At 38.9% G+C, this 20,868-nt stretch overlaps 1 protein-coding gene across 6 annotated transcripts in view; it reads left to right on the top strand.

Moving 5' to 3' along the window:
- Positions 1-20,868, top strand: part of SSH2 (slingshot protein phosphatase 2) — a 246,683-nt gene that overhangs the window by 46,085 nt on the left and 179,730 nt on the right. For 4 of the 6 annotated variants that reach the window (XM_059908622.1, XM_059908626.1, XM_059908620.1 and 1 more), the window contains one exon: positions 18,221-18,301. The exons of the other annotated variants lie outside the window; for them this stretch is intronic. In XM_059908622.1, coding sequence (XP_059764605.1) covers positions 18,221-18,301 — 81 coding nt within the window. The remainder of the gene's footprint in view (positions 1-18,220; positions 18,302-20,868) is intronic. 6 annotated transcript variants of the gene reach the window in all.

Genomic DNA, 20,868 nt, shown 5'->3' with positions numbered 1-20,868 from the left:
TAGTGTCTCATAAAAGATATTGTCTAACTACTTAGATTCAGTCCAAATTTTGATTTATGGACCACAGTGTTAATAATGTAAGAATGCATATTGAATAGTCAGCCAACAAATATTTATTGAGTGCTTATTATAAATGCCAGGCATTATGTGTAGCTGCTGGGTATATAGAATGAATGAATTAGGTACACTTGATCTTTTTCCTCATGAAACTTATAGTCTAGAGCAGCAGTCCCCCATCTTTTTGGCACCAGGGACGAGTTTCGTGGAAGACAGTTTTTCCACGGATGGGGTGTGGGGGGCTGGTTCAGGTGGTAATGGGGAGCAGCAGATAAAGCTTCTCTTGCTCGCCCCGCGGCTCACCTCCTGCTGTGCGGCGGGTTCCTAACAGGCCGAGGACGCTACCACAGCCTGGGGGTTGGGGACCCCTGGAAAGGAGTAGCTTTCAAATTCTTATGACTGAGATTCACAGTAATAAATACATTTTACATTATGACCTGGTATGCTTGTGTAGGTGTTCTTGTATACATATCTAAAACAAGTTTCATGAAACAGTTCTTCCTTTTCCTTCATGCAGTGTACTCTGATATTTTCTATTCTAGTTAGTTTAAAAAAAAAAAGTATGTTGCTACAAACCACTAAATTGATTTCATAAGCTGCTCATGGGTCTCTCAGCCTGCAGTTTGAAAAAAAATGAATAGAAGCTGGTTTATGACTGTGTTTTGGGAAGACTTACAGACTGTGGTTTGTTGCCAAGGGGCTTGCTGGGAGAACATGAATATAGTGTTTGCTTCTTGAGATTCCCAGCTGCCCTTTGGTCAAGTGGGACAGTAAGTATAACTATACTTTCCCCCTAAACACACCAAAACTTACAAAATTTCAAAGCAAGTGCTTACTTCCTTTGTAAGATTCTGAAGTGCTGGAAATGACAATGCTTCTCTACTTGTTCACAAAATTATGAGACCCATTACAGATTTAGGAATAAGTGGGAAATAACTAGCTAAGGAAATTTGTCACTCAAACTCTAATGCTAAAACATACACAGAAACCTGAAAAGCTGTTTCAGTAAGAAAATTAAAAAGTTTCTTTCTTCATTGATTGTTTGGAATTGAGGAAACTGGGTATCCTGAGTGGTATTACTTGGCTGGATGTAAATTATGAACAGTCCTCAGAGAAGGGAGTTTTATAGACCCTAACCACAAGTGACCTTTTTATCAAAATATAAAACTGTTTCTTATCTTTTAAGCAGACAATTCAGAACTTCAGAACATGAGAGGGGTCTATCTATTTATCTCAGTTTGCAGTTATTTGAGGATTAGAGAAGAAAGGATGTTGCTTCAGAAATTTGAAATTAGAGACTTTTAATCAGAGGAAGTTTTATTCTGTGACATTTTTTAGTCTGATTTCTACTCAAAATGGACCTAAAAGTTGAGTTTTTGGTAGTGGAGATTTTTGTTTTTTAACTCCCAATGGGAGTGTAACACTATAGCAGGGTGCTTTTTTACTTTGAATCTTTCTAACCACCTTCCTTTGACAAATCCACATGAGCTACTTAACATTGATTTGAGGACTTACAGAAAATATGGTCCAGATTTAAAGTTTCTGGAGGGTGTAAGTTTCCATTGCATTTCCTGATGGGCTGGTCCCCTTTCTAATGGAATTATTTTATTGTGGCAAAGGGGTGATAGTAAATTATTGTATTTTAAACAATAATTTTCTAAGATGCACGTGATTTAAATACCAACCAAGAATACCAGTGTTCTCATACAAATATTTGTTCTCCATCTAGACAGTGGGAATAGTGAGAATAACAAAATGGGCTTAGGACAGTTCCCAAGTCTAAGGCTTCTTAGGTTTTTGTTTGTTTTGTTTTGTTTCTCCAGTTAGAAGAAACTAGTGTATTTAGAAAGAAATTCCTTGGTTATGAGAAACAGAGACCATCATCTTTAGAGGATATGTTAACATGAGAACTAAGATCTTTCTCTACGTGGAATGAACATTTTCCTTCAGAGAAGTTATCCTCCTGGGAGGGGATTTTCTGCTGGAATATCCCTATTTCTGACAATCCTGACCAGGCTCAGACAACTCTGGCTGTCAGAACCTGACTGATGTCTGTGAGACATGGCACTCTTCACTTTGCTTTGCTCGGGGTCCCTGCATGGGTCTGGAGTTCTTCCTTGTGCTCACTGATGTCCCATACAAGAAGTCCATGCATAAGCTCCAGTTTTTCTCTAGGATCAGGATAGTGGCTATCATAAATTCCTGTGCTTTAGTATCTATCCCTGCTGCTCATGTAAAGAGCTCTGGTTTCAGCTGGCCCTGGGCTCTGTGCAGAGATTGACATGGACTTTGATTTCTACACAGGATCTTCCTGCACTTTGCCTCTGTTCTTGAGAAAAAGCCACTCTCAAAAACAAGTCATCCTTTTCTGCAAGTTTCTTTTCAGAGGAACTTCCTTCTGTGGCAGTTATCAGTGGGTCTTGTTCACAAGGGTCTCTAACGCCCTGGCCTAGGCAGGGTAACTCTTCCCTTGTGAGTTCTCCAATCCTGCATTCGTCCTTGATATTCTCCTCCTTTGAGTCTCTAGTCTAGTATCCTTGCTTCTGTCAGTTGGTGCAAAATCCTTGTCCTGGCTCTTCCCTTTGGCCTGAAGCTTAGGGACCCAAGGTGTTTCCCTTTGGCCTCCATAAGGACACACAGCACCTGGAAAGCTGCCATGGCCCCATTGGAAATACTCTGGAGATGGGACTCTGAGACCTTAGAAGCCAACCCATCTGAATTAAGGAGCACTGCAAGGGGACAGCCCTGTGACTGGTACTGGAGCCCTACCTCAAATTTGAGCTTTGACTCGCCAGCAGTCTCCTCTTTAAAGCATGGTTGGCTTGGATTTGGGGCAACCAGCATTCTTGGTTGTAGGAGACACTGCTTTGTTGCTGGAGCCCATAGATCACTTCAGCTTTTGGGAGTTTCTCACAATGGCTCTTATGATGTCTTCCAATTGTGGTTTAGGAGATAAGACCCCCTTGGTATTGACCATCGCCCTGGAATCTCTGGCCCTTGAAGCAATTTCTGAATTGATCTCTAAAATCCTTTTCCTAAAGTGGAAACTAAACTTAGAGAAGTGCCCTCTTTTATGGGTTCTTCTCTCCAGGTTCTCTTGCTCCTCTCACTCTGGGGCATTGCTGTTTTATGTCTGGAATCTCTTGAGACACTTCCACTCTCATCTCTTTGCTCGTTTCCTTACGTTGCTCAACTTGTAGTCAGCTCTGCGCTATTAGCCCTCCACAAAGTCCAAAGTCCCACTTTTCCAGATTACTTTTTATGATGCAGGATGAGAGAGGCTGAAAAGTCCGTCTTTTTTTCTCCTCACTGAGGGGAGTGGGGAGGATTTCACAGGCCCATGACCAGTATTTGATAGGGATCCTTCTCGGAATTCTCTGGTGGAAACTGAATTTTATGTGATCACTTTGTCTCTGACCTGCGTGAGTTTTCCCCAAGGAGCTTGGCAATCTCACTATGGTGTCAGCCTCTGAAATATAGGTGACTAAGGAGAAAAAGACTAGGACAGATTTTGTAATTGGGCTTCTCTCACCTTTAAATAGCTTTATGAATTCAAGGATCTTGAGGGGCAGGCCCTACCTCTGCCATACCCAAAGCTGAATGTGATTTTTTTTAGCGCATGTTGAGCGTTTGGATCAGGAAAGGAGAGCTCTGGAATGGTATTCAAGTGAGGTTCCCCTTGGATAGTTTGAACTGTTGGTGTAACTATTTCTCCAGAGAGAATTTCTTTGAAAGATTATAACCTGAGGTTTACAACCTTTCAGCTCCTTCTGGGCAGCTTCTCTCATCATAGTCCAGTTTATCAATTGAAATGCAAAAATGACCTTTCTGCCATGTGAAGAGATCTTGTGGTCAGAATTTATATAGGAAATTAATTACAAATACAAAACCATCACTCACTTTACTCCCAGTTCAGCCTGTTAGTTTTTAATTTTAGGTATCTCTAGCCTTCCTTGCTGATCAGCCTAGATTCCTCCTCCAGGACTAGAGCTAAATCTTTTAGTTCTCTTATTTATTGCAGAAGGAATCAAGCTCTTTACTTACTGGAAAATAGGCCTAATCCTCGGTTCTCAGTAAAAAACTGTTCTTTTCACAATCGTCTGAAACCTGACTTGGTAATGTCTCATGATTCTATCTCAGTAACAGCAATCTTTCTTTCCTGGCACACATCCCCAGACAATTGTCCAAGGGAGGCTTTTCTCTCCTTTCTTACTCAGTGTCTTCTTCAGATTCCTCTTGTTTCCTGAATTCTCCTACTTTCTCTAAAATAGCCTTCTCTTTGCTCTTCAAACCTGTGTTCCCCAAAGGAATAAAGAGCTTCACCTCTCTGCACACTCTACAGAAGCATGCAGTGGTCATATTACACGGCATACACATTAGCATCTCTAAAACCTAATTCACTTTCATAGCCCAGGTTCCAAATCAAGCTACACAAAAAAGTTTTAAAGGTGTTTGTGTTTGTGTGTGTGTGGGAGGGGGGAGTTGGGGGTGATTAATGGTTGTGTTTAAACCACAGATAGCTCTCATACATTGGTCTGAGGCGGGAAATAAAGAATTAGAATTCTAAGGCGTTAAAGGCCATAAGACAATATGTAGAATGATTTACAAATAAATGGGGTCAACAAGAATTGTATGCTTTCAGCAGATGTATAGTTAAGCTTTCTGTATCTCCTTGTTTTGCTAGCTTGCTCTCAGCTCATGAAGTTGACAGAATTGTTTTTTTTTTTTTTAACTCCTACACAGAACAGGAGGGAAGTAAGCAGCTAACTAGTTAATAGCAGAAGCCTAACCGAAAATGGAAAATAATAGAATATTTGGTTTGCCTAAATTGAGACAAACCCGTCTCTCTGTAGATTACATATCAATTTTGAGCCACTTAATTATCAACTAGAGACATAAATCCAAAAGTTTTCTGTTTTCTTTTGTATCTTGAGATTCCAGATCTTGAAGTTCTGAGTTGCCGCAGCTATTTTTTAAAATTAATTAATTAATTTATTTATTTATTTTTGGCTGTGTTGGGTCTTTGTTGCTGTGCATGGGCTTTCTCTAGTTGTGGCGAACAGGGGCTACTCTTCGTTGCAGTGCGCAGGCTTCTCATTGCGGGGGCTTCTCTTGTGGAGCATGGGCTCTAGGCGCACAGGCTTCAGTAGTTGTGGCATGTGGGCTCAGTAGTTATGGCTCGCGGGCTCTAGAGCTCAGGCTCAGTAGTTGTGGCTCACGGGCTTAGTCGCTCTGGGGCATGTGGGATCTTCCTGGACCAGGGCTCGAACCCGTGTCCCCTGCATTGGCAGGCGGACTCTTAACCACTGTGCCACCAGGGAAGTCCATGCAGCAGCTATTTTACTCTCATTCTTTCTGTGGGCTTTCAGCGAAGGTTGAGCATCTACCACCAGCTTCTTTGCTTTTCTCTGTGTTTATGGACTTATTACTCGTTTATTAATTTGTTCTTACTTCTGTGGATGATTACTTTTCAGAATCCATCATGGTACCTAGCTTAGTTACCTTATATACGCATTCATTAAATACAGGTGGTGCCCCTTTATGTAAGTTGAATAACCTGTGCATATGAATAACTGCTTTTATATCTCACTGGCCACTTTTCATTACTCACTACTTTCCTTTTGTTGGTTTTGCTATCAGGAGTTAGTTTTGGAGTGATACGATTCCATCATTCTGGTTCTAAAGCAGTGATATATGTGCTATGTACAGATGCAAATACTTTAGTCCAGTGGCTCTCAAACTTTAACTTATAGTTAATATATTTAATGTACATCAGAATCACTTGGAGGGCTTGTTAAAAATACATTTCTAGGCCCTAACCCCAGATTTCCTAATTTGATAGATCTAGAATGGAGCCTAAGAATTTGCATTTCTAACCAGTTCATAAGTGAGGCCGCGGCTGGTGGTCTGGGCACCGTACTTTGAGAATCACTGCTTCTTCCAAAATAGGAATTTTTCTCCTATTTCAGAAACATGCCCTTGTAGGACAGATGGTTATATCAGAAAAAGAGAAGAGAAAAGAAACCAAACCTCATGGAGATCATGGGATTTGGTGCGCTTTTTAAAAAATATTTTCAGATTATCTCTGTGTGAGGGTGTGAATTTGCTGGTACAAGTAATGTGGCATTTGTTTAGGATCTGAAATACTATCACAAGTGAATATTCAAAGAATTAAAAGCAAAACCTCTAAATCTATAAAATATCCATACGTCAAATCATTATGTTGTATACCTTAAACTAATACAATGTTATATGTCAGTTATATCTCAATAAAACCGCAGGGAGATAAAACTATGATCCGTACAACGATTAGAGACAGTTCTAGGCAGTATTCTCATTAGCCTGAGTTGAATTGTGTGCTCTAGGCCAGGGATTGACAAACTTTTTCTGTTAAAAGCCTGACAGGGGCTTCCCTGGTGGCGCAGTGGTTGAGAGTCTGCCTGCCAATGCAGGGGACACAGGTTCGAGCCCTGGTCTGGGAAGATCCCACATGCCGCGGAGCAACTGGGCCCGTGAGCCATAATTACTGAGCCTGCGCGTCTGGAGCCTGTGTTCTGCAACAAGAGAGGCCGCGATAGTGAGAGGCCCGCGCACTGCGATGAAGAGTGGCCCCCGCTTGCCACAACTAGAGAAAGCCCTCGCACAGAAACGAAGACCCAACACAGCCATAAATAAATTAAAAAAAAAAAAAAAAAGCCTGACAGTAAATATTTTAGGCTCTGCCAGCCTTAAATGGTCTGTGTTGCATATTCTTCTTTGCCTTTTCTTTAGAAAACAAAACAAAACAACCATTTAAAAGTGTGAAAACCATTCTTAGCTTGCTGGCCATATGAAAGCAGGCTGTTGATGGCTAACCCCTGCCAAGGCCAGTGAGGCTGAAGTCATCATTTTGAAGCTTCCTGAAATTCTGGGATTTGAGTGGTGCTTTGAAGGATGGCTAAAATTTAGATTGAGAGATTATATTCCTTCTGAAAGGAGAAGTGAGTAGAGGAACAAGCCTGTGATGCTTACCATAAAAGAGTTGTGAATTACATACAGAGTGTAGAGAGCAGCAGTACCTTTGCAGATGCAATGGACTAACTGCAAGCCAGAGTCAGGGAGTCCTGTGGCATGAATACCTGGACAGTCTCAGCCACTGACAAGCCAAGCTGCTAAGTAGCTCTGAGAAATTGAAGATGCTCTTTTGGCTTAAAGCCTCCATGTTGACTTGGAGCCCAGGGCAGGCAGTGTCTCATGTAACAATTGGCTCTTCGATAGGAGCTGTTGCTACTATGACTAATTAATGGACAAACATCATGTGTTTAGCGTAGTGAAGACTCTTGGTCTCTTAACCAAAACTATACACAAAGATTATAACTCATCTTAATTTGTGTTATTGTTATTGGCAACAAGGAAGAATTGTAACAACTAATGCTGTCACTTACTCATTCATTGAACATATACTGAATGCTTACTCTGTGCCAGACTCTAGAGATACAACTTGAGAAGCTCACCATCTAGAGAGAGAAACAATATATATCGAAATAATTACGGCAGTGTGAGGTAAGCATTAGAAAATATATGTGCAGGGAACTATGGATGCTTAGAAGAAGGAATCACCAATTCGTTCTGATTTAATCTGTCAAGTTGACCCAGTCTAATTATTACTGGCCATAGATTATATCCTTAATACTAACCAGTTATCTTGCAGATCTGTACCATTGATTATAAAGAGGCCTGTGTAAAATACTGTGGTTGGATCAAATCCAATTCATCATCTGGAAAAAGCTATTTCAAACATCCTGCTGTTGCTACTAAGTTTTTAGGATCCTCTTTAAGTGTAAAATATATAGCTCTAGCGTTGCTTGGTCCCTTAATTTTGTGCTTCCCACTGTACTGGTGTGAATATTGGGTTCTAAAACACAATTGTTTTCCCCAGTAAAACTTGCAGAAAAGAAGATTCTGTGGTAGGCAGAAGAATAATGGCTCCCCCAATAGAGTCCTCATCTGTGAACCTGTGAAGATATTATGTTACATGGTAAAGGGGAAATTAAGGTTGGATGAAATTCAGGTTGTTAATCAGATGACCTTAAAATGGGCAGATTATCCTGGATTATCTGAGTAGGGGACAGTGTCATTATAAGGATCTTTAAAAGTCAAAGACGGAGACAGAGAAGAGGTCAGACTGATAAGAGAATGACTCAACCCACTTTTGCTAACTTTAAAGATGGAGGAAGGGGGTCACAAGCCAAGAAATTCAGGTGGCCTCTAGATGCTGGAAGAGGCAAGGAAATGGATTCTCTCTGTATTAGTTTGCTAGGGCTGCCATAACAAGTACTGTAGACTGGTGGCCTAAACAACAGAAATTTATTTTCTCACAGTTCTGGAGGCTGGAAGTCAGAGATCAAGGTGTTGGCAGGGTTGATTTTTTTTCTGAGACCTCTCTCCTTAGCTTGTAGATGTCTGTCTTCTCCCTATGTCTTCACATGATCTTTCCTCTGTGTGTATCTGTGTCCTGATCTTCTCTTATAAGGATACCAGTCGTACTGGATGAAGTCCCACCCTAATAACTTCATTTTAATTTAATTACCTCATCTCCAGATGTAGTCACATTATGAGATACTAGGGATTAGGACTTAAACATATAAATTTGGGGTTTGGGGGGGACCACAGTTCAACCCATAATACTCCGCTAGAGCCTCCAGAAGGAACATGGGTCTGCCACCACTTTGATTTTAGGACTCCTGACCTCCAGAACTGTAAGATAATAAATTTATGTTGTTTAAGCCATCGAGTTTGTGATAATTCGATATAGCAAATGAGAAAACAAATACAAGTAACCTGAATCTACCAATAGGAGACTGATGAACTGTATTGTGGAAAATGTATGCAATGGGATATCATGCAGTGATCAAAAATCATGAAGTAAATGTCCATCGATGGATGAGTGGATAAACAAAATGCAGTATATACATACAGTGGAATATTATTCAGCCTTAAAAGGGAAGGAAGGACTTCCCTGGTGGCTCGGTGGTTAAGAATCCACCTGCCAGTGCAGGGGACATGGGTTTGATCCCTGGTCCGGGAAGATCCCACATGCCGTGGAGCAACTAAGCCCGTGTGCCACAACTACTGAGCCTGCATTTTAGAGCCCACGAGCCACGACTGCTGAAGCCCATGTGCCCTAGAGCCCACACACCACAACTACTGAGCCCACGCACTGCAACTACAGAAGCCCACGTGCCTAGAGCCTGTGCTCTGCAACAAGAGAAGCCACCACAGTGAGAAGCCTGTGCGCCACAACAAAGAGTAGCCCCTGCTTGCCGCAACTAGAGAAAGCCTGCACGCAGCAACAAAGACCCAACATAGCCATAAATAAATAAATAAATAAATGGGAAGGAAATTCTGATACATGCTACAACGTGTATGACCATTGAGGACATTATGCTAAGTGAAATAAACCAGTCACAAAAAGACAAATACTATATGATTCTACTTATATACTTATATGAGGCATCTAGAGTCATCAAACTCATAGAAACAAAGTAGAATAATGGTTACCAGGGGCTAATGAAGGAGAAATGAAGAATTTTGTTGTTGTTGTTAATTTTTTTTTAATTTAATTTTATTTATTTTTTTAACTTAATTTTATTTTTTTATACAGCAGGTTCTTATTAGTCATCCATTTTATACACACCAGTGTATACATGTCAATCCCAGTCTCCCAACTCATCCCACCACCACCACCCGCCCCCGCCACTTTCCCCCTTGGTGTCCATACGTTTGTTCTCTACATCTGTGTCTCAATTTCTGCCCTGCAAACCGGCTCATCTGTACCGTTTTTCTAGGTTCCACATATATGCGTTAATATGCGATATTTGTTTTTCTCTTTCTGACTTACTTCACTCTGTATGACAGTCTCTAGATTCATCCATGTCTCTACAAATGACCCAGTTTCGTTCCTTTTTATGGCTGGGTAATATTCCGTTGTATATATGTACCACATCTTCTTTATCCATTTGTCTGTCAATGGGCATTTAGGTTGCTTCCATGACCTGGCTGTTGTAAATAGTGCTGCAATGAACATTGGGGTGCATGTGTCTTTTTGAATTATGGTTTTCTCAGGGTATATGCCCAGTAGTGGGATTGCTGGGTCATATGGTAATTCTATTTTTAGTTTTTTAAGGAACCTCCATGCTGTTCTCCATAGTGGCTGTATCAATTTACATTCCCACCAACAGTGCAAGAGGGTTCCCTTTTCTCCACACCCTCTCCAGCATTTGTTGTTTGTAGATTTTCTGATGATGCCCATTCTAACTGGTGTGAGGTGATACCTCATTGTAGTTTTGATTTGCATTTCTCTAATAATTAGTGATGTTGAGCAGCTTTTCATGTGCTTCTCGGCCATCTGTATGTCCTCTTTGGAGAAATGTCTATTTAGTCTTCTGCCCATTTTTTAATTGGGTTGTTTGTGTTTTTAATATTGAGCTGCATGAACTGTTTATATATTTTGGAGATTAATCCTTTGTCCGTTGATTCGTTTGCAAATATTTTCTCCCATTCTGAGGGTTGTCTTTTTATCTTGTTTGTAGTTTCCTTTGCTTTGCAAAAGCTTTGAAGTTTCATTAGGTACCATTTGTTTATTTTTGTTTTCATTTCCATTACTCTAGGAGGTGCATCAAAAAAGATCTTGCTGTGATTTATGTCAAAGAGTGTTCTTCCTATGTTTTCCTCTAAGACTTTTATAGTGTCCGGTGTTACATTTAGGTCTCTAATCCATTTTGAGTTTATTTTTGTGTATAGTGTTAGTGAGTGTTCTAATTTCATTCTTTTACATGTAGCTGTCCAGTTTTCCCAGCACCACTTATTGAAGAGAAGACTGTCTTTTCTCCATTGTATATCCTTGCCTCTTTTGTCATCGATTAGTTGACCATAGGTGCGTGGGTTTATCTCTGGGCTTTCTATCCTGTTCCATTGATCTATGTTTCTGTTTTTGTGCCAGTACCATATTGTCTTGATTACTGTAGCTTTGTAGTATAGTCTGAAGTCAAGGCGTCTGATTCCTCCAGCTCTGTTTTTTTCCCTCAAGACTGCTTTGGCTATTCGGGGTCTTTTGTGTCTCCATACAAATTTTACGATTTTTTGTTCTAGTTCTGTAAAAAATGCCATTGGTAATTTGATAGGGATTGCATTGAATCTGTAGATTGCTTTGGGTAGTAGAGTCATTTTCACAATATTGATTCTTCCAATCCAAGAACATGGTATATCTCTCCATCTGTTGGTATCATCTTTAATTTCTTTCAACAGTGTCTTATAGTTTTCTGCATATAGGTCTTTTGTCTCCCTAGGTAGGTTTATTCCTAGGTATTTTATTCTTTTTGTTGTAATGGTAAATGGGAGTGTTTCCTTAATTTCTCTTTCAGATTTTTCATCATTAGTGTATAGGAATGCAAGAGATTTCTGTGCATTAATTTTGTATCCTGCAACTTTACCAAATTCATTGATTAGCTCTAGTAGTTTTCTGGTGGCATCTTTAGGATTCTCTATGTATAGTATCATGTCATCTGCAAACGGTGACAGTTTTACTTCTTCTAAGGAAATGAAGAATTTTTTTTTAATGGGTGTAGTGTTTTAGTTTTGCAAGATGAAAAAGTTCCAGAGATTGGTTGAACAACAACGTGAATATGCTTAACACTAATGAACTCTACACTTGAAAATGTTTAAGATGGTAAATTTTATGTTATTTTACCACAATTTTAAAAATTTTAAACAAAGATTCGTTAAAAAGGCAGCAACAGAAAAATAGGTGCAGTGTGTTTCCATTGTATATTTTAGAGAAAGGATATATACACATGTAATGCTTGTATGTGTACAGTATATCTCTGAAAAGATATCCCAAGAAACTAGCATAGTGACTACTTCTGGGAATGGGGTTGTAGAGAACTAGGAGGTGTGGGGGACAGTGATGGGAGGAAAATAAATACTCTCTGACACCTTCTGAATCTTGTTTACCACGTACATATTGAAATAATGTTTTTTACTAAGTTCGCAGATACAGACAACAGGTTGGTAGTTGCCGGAGGCAGAGAGTGGGCAGAATGGGTGAGGGAGTCAAAAGGTGCAAACTTCTAAAATAGATAAGTCATGGGAATGTAATTTTTTAAAAAGAAAGAAAAGAAAGAATGGTTTTAAATGTGTAACTTGGGGTTAGGGACTGCAGAGAGAGTTTTCTCAGCTGGGTCATCCTTAGGCTATGAAGTTGCTTTGTTCAATCCAGTTACACGTAAGTGTCAGGATAAATAAGACCTACTTCTTGTCTTGACCTTTAAAGGTTAAAAGCTCTTAGTCCCAAAGTGGTCATCAGACTTTAGGGTACACACGTATTTTATTGTTTGATGTCCAAAGTATATTTTCAGAGTCTCTAGTTCTTTAAGAACAACTGCAGGGACTTCCCTGGTGGCGCAGTGGTTAAGAATCCGCCTGCCGATGCAGGGGACATGGGTTTGAGCCCTGGTCCGGGAAGATCCCACATGCTGCGGAGCAACTAAGCCGTGCTGCAACTACTGAGCCTGCACTCTAGAGCCCATGAGCCACAACTACTGAGCCCACGTGCTGCAACTACTGAAACCTGTGCGCCTAGAGCCCATGCTCCGCAACAAGAGAAGGCACCGCAATGAGAAGCCCGTGCACCACAATGAAGAGTAGCCCCTGCTCTCCACAACTAGAGAAAGCCCTCGCGCAGCAACGAAGACCCAACGCAGCCAAAAAAAAGAGAAAAGAAGGAACAACTGCGATCTCTTCACTTAATTAGAACCCCTAAAAGAGTTGGGGGGAGAAAAGATGCAGGAAAAAAGGAAAGATAGAAATGTAATAATAGTTAATGTTTTCTACTTCTTCAAATCACATAACCTGTAACAAAAATAGAATAAAAGAGACAACAGTAGGAATAGGTTTTGACTCTTTTGGGATTATTTTTTAAGACTTCTGCTTGCAGATTGTTAGGTAACTGCACAAGTTAGATTTTAACACTCTTCAAAACATCCTCCGTAGTACATGAGGCTTTACGTCATAAGTTCCATATAAAGATTGCAACATTTTATTACTATAATTGTTGCTCAGAAGCTGTTCTGGATTGAAACTTCTTGTTATATACGGATGTGTTTTCCTAACCAACAATCTTAGCCCCTGTTTTTCTCCAAATGATACTTGACCAAAGGGGCATATTTCCACAGAGCCATATTCTTATCTTTGTGGTTTTTGCATCTCCATAAAAACTAAAAAGTCTTTTTGGAACCTGTTCAGTTATCTTTCCCTTTTTGTTTGGAGTTTTACTATAGCTAATCCAGGACCAAGTGAAGTGCTTAGTACACAGTAGGGATACAATAAATGGTAATGAATAACTCATTGTGAGCTCAATACTTTAGGGTTATGTAGGGAATACAAAATTGTCTAGATTTAGAAGTGAAACACTTATAATTTTCTATTATAGAAGCAAAATTTCCCTAGATGGCAAAATTTTCTTTGAAAGAGAATTTAGCCCAAATGTGTAAGTCTTTTACATTTAGGGAGGAGATTATTATTATAGTAATATTACTATTATAGTATTACCAACATGAGTAGCTAAGTTATGCTAAGTGTTTTTCTTAGATTATCTCTCATACAATTTTTCCAGTGACCCTATTAGATAGATGCTATTGTTGTGCCCATTTTTATGGATGAGGAAATTGAGCTCAGAGAGATTAAGTAATGTGTTCAACACCACATGACTAGTAAGTGGCAGAACCAGGATATGAACTCAATTTAGTTTAGTTAAGATTTGGGCTTGGTACTTCCAGTGCAAGAATATTAGTTTGACTTTATTGTCTTAAAAATTCCTACTAAAAATGGTCAAAGGGTTATTTAAAAAGGAAGGAAGGGGCTTCCCTGGTGGCGCAGTGGTTGAGAATCTGCCTGCTAATGCAGGGACCACGGGTTCGAGCCCTGGTCTGGGAAGATCCCACATGCCGTGGAGCAACTGGGCCCGTGAGCCACAACAACTGGCAGACGTGAGCCTGCGCGTCTGGAGCCTGTGCTCCGAAACAAGAGAGGCCGCGATAGTGAGAGGCCCGCGCACCGCGATGAAGAGTGGCCCCCGCTCGCCGCAACTAGAGAAAGCCCTCGCACAGAAAGGAAGACCCAACACAGCCAAAAATAAATAAATAAGCAAATGGGTTTAAAAATAAATAAATAAATAACAATAATAAAAAGGAAGGAAGGAAGGAGGGAGGGAAAAAAAAGGAAGAGAAAGAAGGGAAAAGAATTGATATCTGCACTACAAACTAGGCATGATCACTGTCCTCATGTTAGAAGAAACACTGGAGGATTTTGTACAACATGAAATTCAGGCAAGACCAGGTTGAGGCAAGGGCCTACCAACCTGAGAAGTACTAGATATAAACTAAACTCACCTAGGGAGTGAGTTTAAGGAAACATCTTTTGTTCCTAGCTTACTAAAAATGTTTGAAACTAAAAATGACTGTTAATTTTATCAGTATCTTTTACTATCTATTAGATAATCATTTATTTTTTTCTTAATTACATGCTAAATTATATTAATAGAGTTCCTAAGCATTCATTCTCAGAATAAATCCTTTATAATGTCAACAAAAATAATCAATAAACAGTCTGTAATAGGAATAAAAAAGAGTTTTATGCGAACCAAACTGAGGGCTATAGCCCAAGAGACAGCCTCTCAGATAACCCTGAAGAACTGCTCTGGAGGAGCATGGTTTTTAGCACAGTTTTATATCTTGTCAGAACAAAGAACATCAGACAAGTCAGAGATACATTTCTTCAAGGTTTAAAAAAAAAAACCAGATCAGCATGTACACAGCAAATCAATATGGCCTTGGCACCTGGGAAGGAATTTTTATCATCGAAGGAGTACCAGCATTGGCGTCCCAGGAAGGGAGGCATTTAATCTTTATTTTTAACATGGACATTCCTTACTTCTGGTAAATGCACCTTTTTTTTAAGTGATTAAAGCAGATGTACAATGTATGTTTGATAGGCCACAAAAGGCTTATAAAATTAGCATAAAATTCAAGTTAAATCATGTACAAGCTAGAATGACTTCCCCATAACTCAGTATGTGAAAGTTCCTTCTATGAATAGTCATAAGCAAGACAGTTCAATCTGCAGAACCCAGAAACAACTCAGGAATTGGAATTACCAAGTACCTCAGAAAGCAGAGGAAAGAAATAGAAATATTGTCTTCCTTTAGGATTCTTAGGATTTAATTTAGAATTAAATACGTTGGTTGCAAGTAAATACTTGTTCCACGAACCAATTATTTTTAATGCTACCAGCACACTTAAATTGATACCTTGTATCTTAATGAATTGAATTTCAATTAATAAGTATGCAGCAAAGTCTTAAAATAACTTTAGGAATGCAAGTGTCATTATAGGACCTCTTTTTTTAATTGAAATATAGTTGATTTACAATATTATATTAGCTTCAGATGTACAGCATAGTGATTCAGTATTTTTATAGATTATACTCCCTTTAAAGTTATTACAAAATAATGGCTATAATTTCCCTATGTTGCACAGTATATCCTTGTTGCTTATCTACTTTATACATAGTAGTTTGTATCTCTTAATCCCATACCCCTATCTTGCTCCTCCTCCTTCCCTTCCTCTGGTATCTACTAGTTTGTTTTCTATATCTGTGAGTCTGTTTCTGTTTTGTTATATACATTTGTTTTATTTTTTAGACTCCACATATAAGTGATTACATACCATATTTGTCTTTCTCTGTCTGACTTATTTTACTAAGCATAATACACTCCATGTCTATCCATGTTGTTGCAAATGGCAGAATTTCATTCTTTTTTATGGCCGAGTAATATTCCATTTTATATAAAAGAATCTCTTTCTTGAAATGTCATTTTGAAAGAGCTCATGTAAACATGCTGAAGTATATACAAGAATGAAAACTTAAAAATCTTAATTAGTATAATTTGGATTAATTAATGTGTACTTTTTTCAGTTTATGTACACCTTGACAATGACAAGCCATTTTTGATATGCTTAATATTATCTATGTTATCATTTTGTTGTGATATGGGAATTTGGGAGAACTGAAAGCAGCTTTGATCTCTACCTTATTCCTTCAGGTATTTTGTTTGTTATTTATTAAGCCTTTAGCTTTTCTAATATTAGAAGTATTCACGTATTTTGCAGACTGATTTTTTTCTTTTTGAAAAGACAAAGGAGTGTAAATATTCTTATTTTTTCCTCCTCCAGAATGCAAGGGAGTAAGGAATAAAGAGACTTTGCATTTGCAGGACCTAAAAATGATTTTAAATATTTAGTTGTTTCTGTTTATTTTCTGAAAGAGGAAGAGGGAGGAGAAATGGAATATGAGACCTGGTTGTAAGGACAAAAACCAAAAGTAGGCAAAGGATCAGGGTAGGAAAAAAGTAAGAAGGAAGTTAACCACGAGAAGGCAGTTAGGAGAAGTAGGAACTCTGAACTTTACTTTGTTTATTTGCACTCTAAAACTCAGTCTCTGCAGGTATTCTGTGAGTTGAAACACAGTCTCAGTTTTGAAAATACAAAATATGAGTCAACCATGCTAACCATAAAGTAGTTGTATATGATTAAGTTTCAGCCACTGGTAGTGAGAAGTTTTTTGTTTAATAGCTTTATTGAGATGTAATTGATAAACAAAAACTTGACGTAGTTAATGTATACAGTTTGATGAGTTTGGACAAATGCGTACACCCATGAAACCATCATTAAAATAAAGGTAAATAAACATATCTATTACCTCCAAAAGTTTCCTTGTGCCCCTTAGGGGTTTTGTTGTGGTTGTTTGTTTTGCGGTAAGAACATTTAACATGAGATCTACCCTCTTAACAAAAAATTTTAACGCACAGTATTGTTAACAGTAGGCCCCATGTTGTACAGCAGATCTCTAAAACGTAATCATTTGCATAACTGAAACTTTATACCCTTTAAACAACTCCCCTTTTCCTCCTTCCCCTCAAACCCCTGGCAACCACCATTCTATTCTGTGCTACTGTGAGTTGGATTATTTTAGATACCTCAAATAAGTGGAATAATGCATATTTGTCCTTCTGTGACTGGCATATTTCACTGATCATAATGTCCTCCAGGCTCATCCATGTTGTCACATATGGCAGGATTTCCTCCTTTTTTTAAGGCTGAATAATATCCCATTGTAGGTATATACCACATTTTCTTTACCCATCTGTCTGTCAATAGACATTTGGGTTGTTTCCATATCTTGGTTATTGTGAATAATGCTGCAGTGCACATGGGAGTGCAGATGTCTCTTCGAGATCCTGATTTCAATTCCTTTGGATTTATACCCAGAAGTGGGTTTGGTGGATCATATGGTAGTGTGAAGTTTTGATGGCATAAGTTTATATATCTCTATGTAGGAATAACTCAGTTTCCAGCAGCTGTTACCCAAACAGCAAACATTTGAAGGAACTTAATGGGTCAGAGTTGGAGCTTTTTCTCTTCTCTTTTTTGTGTTGCTGTTAGTCATAAGGGAAAAATACTCTTGTGTTACCAGCTCAATGTTTCACTCCTTTGTCTCATTTTTCTTGTCTGTCTTCTAGACAGATTTTGAAAAAGAGATTGGAGAGTGGAAGAAATGTTTTAAATTGTTTTCTGGCATCTGTCAGTAGGACTTGGGTAGGGCATGTTTCTTGGCTCTTCTTATAAACATTTGTTAGCAGAGGGCTAATGAGGCCAGGCTGGTAGTTAGATCCCTTAATCATGTGTTATGTTACATTCTAAAGCCTGTCTCCAAACAGTCATCAAATATAGACCTTTGAATATGAGGGTAAGTGAACACAAACCTACCCCATTCTGGAAAAAGTGCAGAGTACATACTCTGAAGGTTTAGTAGCACCATCTTTACAGAAAAAGGACATCCCATTGCCCAAATTGGAAACCACGAAAAATGCTTCTGCTACTCAAATATTCCTCAATTTTCCTAACCAATCACCTTGTTGGCTTTATTCTCTTCAAAACAGCCGTTACTAATCAGAATTGCACCTTCTCACCTGTGGGCTAACACTGACACAGTGATTTCTGCTGGCCTTTTCCCTTATGCGTATGGCCCCGTTATCTGGATCTCTGAAATGATCTTGTTTGTATTACAGAGCTCTCATTTGGAAGACAGTGAATCCGCAGCGTTACTTTGCTGTGAACGTGAAGAATCAGAAATCTTTAGTGATTCCAATGTACGTAGGTATTTGTCTTTATACAGCCTTTGGTGATTCAAGTGAGAGCTTTTTGAGTAAATTTGGCTCTTAAATGCATCTGAGATAATGCCTATTATTTTATCTATTTGGCCTCACTCAGCCAAATAGCCTGGGAAGGCAAATAAGTGACTTGGAATGAGTGTATGTATAAATAGTATGGTATATTTGTATGCGTAATAATCTCCATTCAAAGCATATCTCTCAAAGTAGATAAATGTTGCACCCTGAAACCTTGAGTCTCCTTCACTAAGGAATATGATTGTTTTTGTGGGTTTTTCACATTTTTTTTTATGGCCTTTTGCCTGTGACAACTGCTTGGTATTGGTGCTGCCACTGGACCTTTATTCCCCACATACAAAGACCTAACATATCCTGGCTGTTGATAATGTTAAGCCAAAGAAATGTTATAAATCCTAGACTAGAGAGTCAGCCAGATCATCTCAAATGCAGAACTATCTCACTACATTTCATGAGGTGTTATAAATTGTATTGATCTCATCTGACCCCCAGCAGAGTTGCTTAATTATTGCAAATTACCCACAGAATCAGGCTGAAGTTAGAAAATGACTTAAATTAACTACGTATCGCTTCCAATAGGATAACTGCCTTTGCTAGCCATGGCTAAAACTAAGTTCTACAAACCTTGATGATAAAATCTGAGTTCTGTCTATTCCAGAATGCTTATTGTGCATAGTAGGTATTCTATAAATATCGCTGAAGTTTCATCAATGGAAACTCTCTCTTGAATGAAGCTGTGCCTCTCAAGTATATCACCATAGTACTGCCTGCTTTTAAACTGTCTTTACTTCACCTTCATGGCACAGTGAAGGTGATCACTATTTTAAGACCTCATTCAACCGTTATGTTGATTTATCTGGTTGCACTTCATTCAGCATTGACTAAGAGTCTGAAATGGCATGAAGTCAGTTATTGTGACTCACTAATAGCTGGAGTGGTGCTCACTTCCCTAGTACTTGAAAACATTAACTGATGAATTCATATGAACACTCATTTATTATCAACATTTTTCAGATGACAGACTGAGGGTGGAAATGCTATATTCTTTGCCCAACGTTGTGTGATAATCAGGGGCAGCGCTGACATCAGGTCTCAGCTGACAGCCATCAGTGAGCTCATTATCGGCAGGCAGCATGACATCAGATCTCAGCTGACAGCCATCAGTGAGCTCATTATCAGCAGGCAGCATGTTCAGTGATGGAATGTGTACCAGTCTCCTTATATATAGTGCCTTACAAGATTTATCCTGTTCAGTCTGCAGTGGAGTCTTCTAGACTTGGACTGGCTTATTGTTTTGGCTGATTTTGTCTTACAGAGGTCAGTGCATGGCAGTCCACATAAAGAATATTTTTATGAAGTTGGACATGTGGGGAAAAGACTCTAGTTTTAATAGTTTTCTCTCTTAGAAAAAATTAGATGGGTATATATATTTGCAGATTACTCAGGATTGCTTGATTTTATTGCCAGAACTTTCATTCATTTAAGTCAGGTTTGTTGTCTTTTCTTCTTCAAGAGGCAAAAGTGGTTACATGTATTTGGCTGGCTTTACCTATAAAGGTACTGGATCTTCCTCCTGTTTTGTGTGCTCAAGAAGTGTTTTCCACACTTTTTTTTTTCTTTTCTCACCTTCCCATTCCCACCCCAACATCAAAGGAGATTGAAAAGCTCCTTCCCAATTTGAAGGCTTAAACTTGAAAACAAAATTTTTTGCAGAGCAAACTGACTGAAATGCCCACTTCGAATTTTTTTTCAAAGGAAGCGGTACGGGATCTTGATAACTATTTGAGATAGAAGTTAACTGTCGTAATGAAGAGTAGAAGATAAAGAACTTTTTCAATAAACCTTGGAATAACAGAAATGTGAACTTTGGTTAGCTATATTGATTCCTTCACTTATGCACGCACTCATTCATTCACCAAGCATTGATTGACTCTCATGTACAAATTACCAGGCCCAAGGCGGTGGGAGTTAGGCCCAAAATATCAAATCTACCCTAAGAGCAAACATCCAGCTATAAGGTAAATAAGGTCTGAGGCTCTAATGTAAAACATGGCGACTGTAGTTAACATTGTATTTTATAATTGAAATTGCTAAAAGAGCAGAACTTAAATGTTCTCACCAAAAAAAAAAAAAAAGATAAACATATGAGGTGACTGACGTGTTAGTTAACCAGTTGGGGGAATCATTTCACAATGTATTCATATATCAAATCGCCATGATGTACACTTTAAATATCTTACAATTTTACTTGTCAGTTTTACCCCAATAAAGCTGAAATTAAAATTACTCTAGGAGAATGTATAATCTACTCTTCAACAGATTAGTTTTATGGATATTCATGGAAATGCAGTACATGGGGAGAAGAGAAGAAATCTGTGGGTGAGTGGAAAGAAATTTGGCTGGAGGCAAAGAAGGGATGGCTCTCTCTGGAAGAGGGCTGGCTGCCTTACATCTCCTGGGGCTTTCCCGGAAGAGAGGCGAGGAATGTAGAGAGACCTCTGCCCCTTCTCTAGTCCCACTCAGCCTCT

This window comes from Balaenoptera ricei, chromosome 20, assembly GCF_028023285.1.
Source record: "Balaenoptera ricei isolate mBalRic1 chromosome 20, mBalRic1.hap2, whole genome shotgun sequence".
In the NCBI taxonomy this organism is placed as follows: Eukaryota; Metazoa; Chordata; class Mammalia; order Artiodactyla; family Balaenopteridae; genus Balaenoptera; species Balaenoptera ricei.
The sequence above is the reverse complement of the archived record's forward strand: the minus strand, read 5'-3'. Positions and strand labels throughout refer to the sequence as shown.